The sequence below is a fragment of the Eurytemora carolleeae genome, unplaced genomic scaffold (assembly GCF_000591075.1).
Source record: "Eurytemora carolleeae unplaced genomic scaffold, Eaff_2.0 scaffold1497, whole genome shotgun sequence".
In the NCBI taxonomy this organism is placed as follows: domain Eukaryota; kingdom Metazoa; phylum Arthropoda; class Copepoda; order Calanoida; family Temoridae; genus Eurytemora; species Eurytemora carolleeae.
In genome coordinates, this window is record NW_019397391.1 from 63195 (window position 1) to 72270 (window position 9076).

Below are 9076 nucleotides of genomic sequence, written 5' to 3' on the forward strand. Positions count from 1 at the left end.
TAGTTGCTGCTGATGTATCAATTCAAGTAATCCCTGTCCTTTTATTAGAAGTAAGGACATGGTAGTCATAGTTATTATTTATACTTTATATAAAATAAACATTAAATTGATATACAAATATTATTTTAAATCCAAAATATGGACGTGGTCTACCTTTTAGTGTTCAAAATGTCGGCGTTTTATTTCAGGAGATTTCATCTGATGTTAGAAAACACCAATATGAAAAACTTTGAAGAAGTTTGCAATTACCAGAATTACATATGTAAAGAAGGTTGCCAACATTTTGGAAAGTTTTGAAGTCATAAATCATTTCTCGATGTTTACACTTTTTTATATTATTGCGATCTTAAGAAGTCATAATATCAAATGTATAACTCTCAAATTAAGATTGACGAAGACGACATAAATATCTTTAGTTTTCTTTCTTAAATACTTCAAAATACACAGTGTTCACAGGATGTTCACAAAAAATACTAACATATAAATACATTTTAACTATTCATAAAAGCACAAATATCAATTCTAAAGAATCTGTTACATTCGTTTGTGAATTTAAAAAAAAAGGAGTTTTAGTTTATGTAAACACCCAACAGAGTTCCCATATACAGAGCTAATTGATTCCAACCATGATCTAAGATTCTTTGTTAAAAATACGTACTTTGAACTCCATTACAGCATATACAATACATATATAAATTGAAATCAAGGTTTAAACTACTCCGTGTATTTTTCGTCCTTGTGTTTATAAACTATTGAAATCTAATCTAACAGTCACCATATTCATTTGTAATTTATTCAATTCCAATTCAACGAATGCATCAGAAACAAAACAAATACAATTTCATCATTTTAAAGGGATTGTTCACTTATCTAATAATACACACATGAGCATATTGACTCATTTTTTAATTGAGGATCACTCTACTGTGCTGCGCCTAATACCTGCCGCTGTGTTGGCCCCCCAGCAACTAGGGATTGCCCTATCAGCATCTGCAGCTGAAATGTTGGAAACAGCCACCCTGCCTATTCAGTACCTTACAAGTATACCAACATGAGCCTTGATACAACAGGTCCTTGCTATGTACCAGGGAGCTGTAAGGACTGGAGATTCTATTGAGCTGAAGCTATGGTGTCGAGAAGGGAAATAATTCTTTACCTTTTCCAGATCCCGCCCAACAAGAGGAGAAAGAGGAGACAATTTAAACCTTTCTCTCAATCCTTATCCGGGCCCCAGGAAACCCACCAGTCTAAGGTAAGGTCCCAAGAGTCCCTCTTTACAGTTGTGAACTACCAGGAGAATCCAGAGTCCCGGGTTGGATTTTAGAAGATCCCCAAGTCCCTGTCAAGTTCCGAGGACGGGTCCTAGAGAAACCACCAGTAAAAAGAGAGGTCCCCAAGAACCCCCCACCCTGTTGAGAGGTCCCGAAGATCCCCCCAGTCTACGGAGAGGTCCCCAAGAACCCCCTTCCTGTTGATAGGTCCATAGGATCCCCCCAGTCTAGTGAGTGGTCCCTAAGAACCCACCAGCCTGTGGAGAGGTCCTAAGATCCCCCCAGTCTGATGAGACGTCCTTGTGAACCATCCAGCCTGGAGAGAGGTTTCGTAGAACATCCCAGCCAGAGGAGAGGTCCCTGAGGACAATCCAGCCTGGGGTGAAGTCCCTGAGTAGTACTTCTCTGACAAAGGAGAGGGCCCTGAAAACCCCCCAGCCCAAGGAGTACTCCGAAAAATGCCCAAGATTGTCCGTGTAATTAATGTGATAGATCAAAGAGGAGCATTAAACTCTTTCTACTCCGCAGAGAAAGAGAAAAACACGATCTCAATCTCTTGCTTCATCTCATATTCCTCAGGTGGATGGAGATGATAGAGACTTAAAGGGAGTATTCGCGAAAAATGAAACGGGATAAAGGCTTAATGCGATAAATACGCGCTTTTGATCAGTACTAATCTTACTTCTATCTGTTGCGTCTATAAGAAGAAAATTGTTAAAGACGTCTCAAACCGAATAACTTAGCGCCCATACAAACTCAGAAAATTGCAACATACGACTTAGACCGTAAAAATTCAATTTAATTTCAAACAAATCATTCAGATATTACAACCTCTGGTCTTTGATTATCTTTCGTCACATTTGTGCATAGTTCATATTTTATAATATTTTATTTTCTAGAAAACGTTTTCAACGGATTTCGAAAATTGTGAGTGGTGTGCGACAAGAGAAATAAACAAATTAATTAAAAAATATTAAGTAAGTTTTTTTATGAGGTCATAAATTGTTGGAAATCCCATTTTATAACAAAGTTAAGAGTGATACCGAGTGCGTAATGCATTGTAAATATTTGCTAAAATTATTCATAAAGGTTACGATAAAAAAGTGTTTGAAAATATTTCAAAATAAAAATAAAATTCTGATAATATTTTTTTCTCAGAAGTTAGAGGTTGGTGAAAAATTAAAAACTTTTGTATGTTAAAGGTCATGAATCATAGAATTGCTTTATTGACATTTTCTGTTATCAGAAACCTTGTGATTTTGCGGCCGAAAAAACGTATAAAGTATAGATAAGGTTAACTCCTAACTAGATATCAGTAAACAACTGTATTCTCCAGCACCAGGTGAGATTTAGAATTTCCTGCGAATAGGGAAAATCGTTTAGCGAAAATTTCACATTTTTCGCGAGAAAAGAAGAAAATGCTCGCCGATTTTTTTTTGCATTTCGTCCGCTCACGCAAAATGCAAATTTTTTTGTTTTTTATTCGTGAAATTTTGCTTTAATCTGTATTGCGAATAAATGCGAAATTAGAAAGGCGAAATTTCGCGAAAAAAGTGAAAAAATTTCGCGGAGGAAAAAAGCGAACATTTGAGAAAAAAAATGAAAGAAAGAGAAAGAATTAATTATGATATTATTTAACTTCTCAAACTTCAAAGTAGGAAATTCAAAAAAGTTTTTTTTGTTGCAATTAATTGTTGCAACAATTATGGTTTTCGCGGATTTTTTTCGCTGAGATATTTTCGCATTTTTTCGCGAAATTTCGTATTGTTTTTGCATATTTTCGCTTAATTCATTATCGCGAAAAAATGCAAAGTTTCGCGAAAAAGTTTGCATTTTTTCGTATTTTTTCGCAGAATTTTTCTTTCCCTGGAAAGTGGAAACCCTAGTCAGATTATTATAACAGGACCACCCATTAAGGATAAGTATTTTATGAGACCTTTAAACTTCTTAAATATCGCGATTTGAGAGATGTAGTTTCCTAAAAAAAAGACAAAATAAAATTTTGCACAGTCGTCTCTGAAGTCTCATATTTTTGTGTAACCCTGTACACAGGGGGAAATGAACAAGATATTTCAAAAGTTTATAATTTTTCATCATAATTTTGCATAGGAAATCCATTCCTGGCCAATGTTAAACACCTTTTAGAGTAAATCATACCCTACTCCGCTATTTTAAGTAATAAAACTAATGGCTCATACTTAACTGAGTCTGTCCTTTCCGTAAATTCATCATAAAGTGTTAGCAAACGAACTTAAAGTTTAAACGTGTCCAGTGCTCAGTTTCTTTCATACTTCAGATTTCTAATTTGAAACTGTGGGAAAAATTAGGTTTTTTTAGCACTTTTTAACTTTTAAAGAGATTCATTCAGGGAAAATAATTTTGTAAAACTTGTATGACATTAAACTAAGTGGGTTTAGCGGAGCCATCTGTTAAAATAAATCCCTATAAAACCTTTTTTAGGTCTTAAGAAAACGAAAAAATGGGCGGAGAATGGAAACATGGAACATTTGACTGCTCCCATGACATGGGAAACTGTAAGTCAAATCTTGAGTTGCTAAAAAACTGCTTTTTTAAATTTCGATCCCGATCGAGAGTAAACTGATTCTGATTTTGATCTTTTTATAATTATGAATCTATAGTTTTGCTTTTGTTATATAATATATGTAAATTTATGCAGTTAAAAAAATTTATTCCCAACATTTTTTGTTGAGCTCGTATTTTGATTGAATGAATACAGTATTTACCCATAATATTTCTATAACAACAACCTGTCTCTTTAAGGTTGTATGGGTTGGTGTTGTCCCTGTGTCCAGATTTATACTAATGCTGAGAAACTAGATGAGAGTGGAATTCTTTGCTGTTTACTGAGGTAACTTAATTATTCAAAAATATATTGTAAAGAGAGAGAGATAATTCTAATAATAGTAATATATAGTTCATTGCCTTTTAATTCTATTTCTATTACAGTTGCATCGCCCCCTGTATTGCTATTTCTATTATTATAGTTGCATTGCCCCGTGTATTCCTATATTCATGCTCCGAAATAAAGCGAGAGAAATGAACGGAATTGAGGTATAGTATAAGAAATAATATATTGTAAAGAAAAGAATGTTTAATTTCTTGTTAGCCTGAATTTTATCGGAGTTTTTTTAGAAATCACCTGATAAAGATAAAGAAATTCATATACAATTAATATTGATAATGTTATAAACTTTGAGTAAGCATTATTTTCTTGAGTTTTCTAAAATTGACATTTTCACATCGATTTTCTTATTAATAGATTTCTATAAAAATCCCTTAAAGGGAGTGTTCGCGAAAAATGAAAGGGGGTTAGGCTTAATGCGATAAAAAAGCGCTTTTGATCGCCTCTAATCTTACTTCCATCTGTTTCGTCTATAAGGAGAAAATTGTTCAAAGACGTCTCATACCGAATAACATGGCGTCCATACAAATTGAGAAAATTGCAACATACGACTTAGACCGTAAAAAAATCAATTTAATTTAATCTTTCGCCACATTTATATATAGTTGATTTTTCATAATATGTTTTAATTGTTATGATCTGAGAGTTACTTATAAAAACGTTTATTCCTGTTTCGAGGATTTTTGGTAATGAAGACGACATTTTCATATTTTCCAGGAATGTTCGAAAACAAGTTGTACTAGCTAAATATTACTTTAAAAAACAAAATCAAAACTAGTATAAAATATTAAATATATACAAATGCGGCGAAAGATAATCGATGACTATAGGTTGTAATATCTGAATGATTTGTTTGATATCAATTTGATTTTTTTACGGTCTAAGTCGTTTGTTCCAACTTCCTCAATTTGTATGGGCGCTACGCTCTTCGGTATGAGACGACTTTAACAATTTTCTCCTTATAGACGCAACAGATAGAAGTAAGATTAGTAGCGATGAAAAGCGCTTTTTTATCGCATTAAGCCTATACCCCCTTTCATTTTTCGCGAACACTCCCTTTAAAGGAGTTTTAAATGACGTATAGAAAAGAGATTTATTACGAAGCATTGAAAGATTTAACAAAGTTGGAAATTCTTTTCTAATTTTCTTTTTTATTCATTAATCAGATACATTAACATCTTAATTCTATAATTTACTTTAAATTTTTATTTATTCCACATTCTTTTAAATAATATTCGAACCATGATCTTTGTTGAGTTTATTTTAAGTTTTCTCTGATATGTAAGAAGTTTAGTTAAAAATCTCTTTGAGTTTTCCTTATATTTCAAAATAATCAATTTAGGGTTCAACAGTTGAGGACGCTTTCTTGTCCTGCTGTTGCGGTTGCTGTGTGAGTGTTCAGGTAACAATTCAGAATTTATTCGAGTAATTTCAAGGAAATTTCCAGTAAAGTAATTTCATGTCATTTAAAAATTTAAAGAGAATGTTAAAGGAAAGGATCTGAAAACTCGCCATAAATGATGGTTTATTAATCCCTACAACTTTGCAACCAGATAGTGTAAAGTAAGACTATTTTAAGTAACAGAATTCATAATGCGAAGCGTCAGGTTTAGGAAATTAAATTTGATTAAGGGAAAATTGGTAAGGAACTAAAAGGGAATCTAAAAATATAAAGGGAATTTTATGGGATTTTAAGAGAAATTTAAAGGGAATTTGAAAGGAACGTAGAAGAGATTTCAACAGCACATAGATTTAGCCTGCTTATAAAAAGTCTCATAAATTTTTAAGACAGGGTCGACTTTGAAGTTTCGCAACCCCTTGGGCTTTGATAATGATTTTACCGCTCTAACTCACTTATGCTTTTCTGTAGGCCTTCACATGTTGCAGTTCAAAGTTCAGTTCTAAGGCAGAAGGGTTATTGACAGTACATCACGAGCGTACTGACTAATGACCCTATACTGCCTTAGAACTGAACTTTTACTTCCTTCAATAGGAATGTTATGCAAAGTACATCATATAGTATATCCATAGAGAATAGAATATATAGAGAGGAATTTAATGGAAAAAAGTGTAAAACGGCCATTTTGTTGTTCTGTTTCCATACTGCAGGTGTACTTCACATATTTATGCTATATAACCTGTTGGGCCCTGGAATATCATTATATAGAAAATCTAAAATTATTGTTAAAAGAAACCCAAATTATGAAATAGGCTGGTTTCATAATTGACCAATGATCATTTCACATAGACCTTATGCCTTTCACTTTACAAACGATGATTTTCCGTTATAACTATAAATCAAATGATGTTTTTATTCACCTAATTCATTATAAAGTTTATTTAACAGTTTAAAAAATACGAAATTGAAATGGATAGTCTAGGGAAAATACTGTATTAATGTACTCTACTGCATATAATTTGTGAACATTTACATGATTTGTACACTGAAAAAATTCATACTGAGAGATTCTTTTAATTCCTCGCTATATATTCTATTCTCTATGAGTATATCGTATTCGTGAACTGCATGTGAACTTCTTAATAGAAAAATAAATCATCCTGCGAGAAAGTTAACCCGCCTTTTAAAATCAGAATTCCTTACAAAGAAGTTTAAGGAAATACAGTGAGCGGTTAGATATTTAATTGGCTCTCTAACTTGGGGGCCCGATGACTTAAATTTACGTTAATAATCTCTAAATGCTAAAAAACTATTATTTTTTTATATCTATATATCTTTAAAAAAAACAGAAAATTTTCTCAGAAATACTTTTCAAATTTTTTTATTTCATAGATAATTTTTTTTTCAGACCGCCAACGAGGTACAGTAAGAAGAAGATTTAAATGTTCTCTGGTTAAAAACAACTTCATTCACTTACATAAATTGTAATTTGTAATCAAAGAACTGGATAAACTTAATAAACATTTTCAATTATATGATAATTTTAATAAGGGAAAATTTATTGACATTTATAAAACATTCTTATCTTTATGGATAATTATCTTAATTATGAATACGATTGCTAATGCAAAACTTTAGATAAAAACAAATAGAAATTTGAATGAATAGAAAGAGATCAGAATTCTGAAATCATGGCTCATCCCATTGAACTAAAATGGGCACACTCTCAAAATCTGTCAGGGTTTGGAGAATTACTCAATTAAACAGAGGCTAGAAACAAACACGTTGTAGTCTTTAAATGTATAGGGTCGATGACTTAGTAAGGCAAAATCAAAGGAGAAGGCTTTTGCGACACTTCAAAGTCGATCCGGTCTCTGAAAACCTCTCAGACCTCAGAAATAGCAAACTTTCATGATGAAGAATATAAGATAAAATTTAAACTTGGACCAATTGTATCAGATAGGCGCTTACCCTTTGAAATCTGGAAATCAGGAATGGCAGCTATTCACTTTTAAAAAATGTTGTTTTATTTCGAAAAATATGTTCTTGTCAAAATTGTTAAAATGTCTGTGGAACATATTCACCCTAATTGCAACGTTTGTTGATAAACAAAAGTGGATTTAAAATCATAGGGCTAAGATTTAAAAAAGAAATGGCATATGCACATTGTGATGAATTTGTGTCGAATTGTAGATTTAAGATCCCAAAATTCTGCACAGATATTCGTATCTGCAGGAGCCGTAATTAAATTCGAAAATGTTGATTTAAATTTAGCTTCCAGGTTGCGACGTTCTAAAATTACATGGTTTGTGCAATTTAGAAACTATTTTTTATAATGGAAACCAACTTCATTAAAGCTGAAAAATATCTGGAAAATGGAACCAAAGAACTTTTTCTTAATAAATCATCTCTAATTTATGAATAATTGGAAAATTGCGAAAATTAAAAAAAACATAATTTTTTTTATTGTTTTTATAAGAAAAATTGAATGCGGAACAGTATTTGTAAAACAGCATGTCATTATTATTATAAAAAGTGGATAAAGATGTAAGAATTTCTGTATACATAGCACGCGCCACCTATTTCATAGCGCAGACACCACCTACTGTCTGCCCTCCTACTCCATGCCTTCCTACTCCCTGCCTTCCTACTCCCTGCTCTCCAACTCCCTGTCCTCCTACTCCTTGCCCCCAATACTCCCTGCCCCCCTACTCCCTGCCCTACTCCCGGCCCTCCTACTCAATGTCCTCCAACTCCCTGCCCTCCAACTACCTGCTCTCCTACTCCTTCCCCCCTACTCCCTGCCCTCCTACTCCCTGCTCTCCTACTCCCTGCCCTTCTATACTTCCTGCCCTCCGATTCCCTGCCCTCATGTGCCCTCCTAATACCTGTCTTCCCACTCCTTCCCCCCTACTCTCGCCATCGTACTCCCTGCCCTCATACTGCCTGCCCTCCTACTCCCTGCCCTCTTACTCCCTGCGCTCCTACTCCCTGCCCTCCTACTTCCCTTCCTTCTACTCCCCTTCCTTCTACTCCCCTTCCTTCAACTCTTCTTCCTTCTACTCCCCGTCCTTCTACTCCTTTTCCTTGGCGCTCTATTTCCATTTGCTCTATGGTCATTTTCTCTATGGCCATTTGCTCTATCAAGTCATTTGCTCTATACGTCATTTACTCTATACGTCATTTGCTCTATATTCAATCTGCTCTATGACTAAACACGTCATTTGCTCTATAACATAAAAATACACTAAAAAATAGCTTTTATTATGAATTCCTGAGCGTAACTTGACTATGAAATGCGGGAATATTTTTTGGAAAATTCGCAAATTGCAGTTTTCATCAGTTCTTCAAAGTCCATCATGACAGCGAGACTGCTCAATAATAAGAGGGGTAAAAACTATATTTATTCTACTCTAAACAAACAGGATGTCTATCAGAACTGGAGATGTCTTGAATATAGAAGGCAGAATTGTTCTGCCATGG

The 9076-nt window shown here is 33.7% G+C and overlaps 1 protein-coding gene across 1 annotated transcript; it reads left to right on the forward strand.

The window, feature by feature from the left end:
• The first annotated feature begins 2583 nt into the window (after positions 1-2583).
• Positions 2584-7128, forward strand: LOC111714052 (protein PLANT CADMIUM RESISTANCE 3). The gene is made up of 6 exons (XM_023489067.1): positions 2584-2613; positions 3732-3805; positions 4053-4140; positions 4277-4343; positions 5537-5596; positions 7002-7128. The coding sequence occupies exons 2-6, from the start codon at positions 3751-3753 to the stop codon at positions 7020-7022; spliced, it is 291 nt and encodes a 96-aa protein (XP_023344835.1). The 5' UTR covers positions 2584-2613; positions 3732-3750; the 3' UTR covers positions 7023-7128.
• The last annotated feature ends 1948 nt before the right edge of the window (positions 7129-9076 follow it).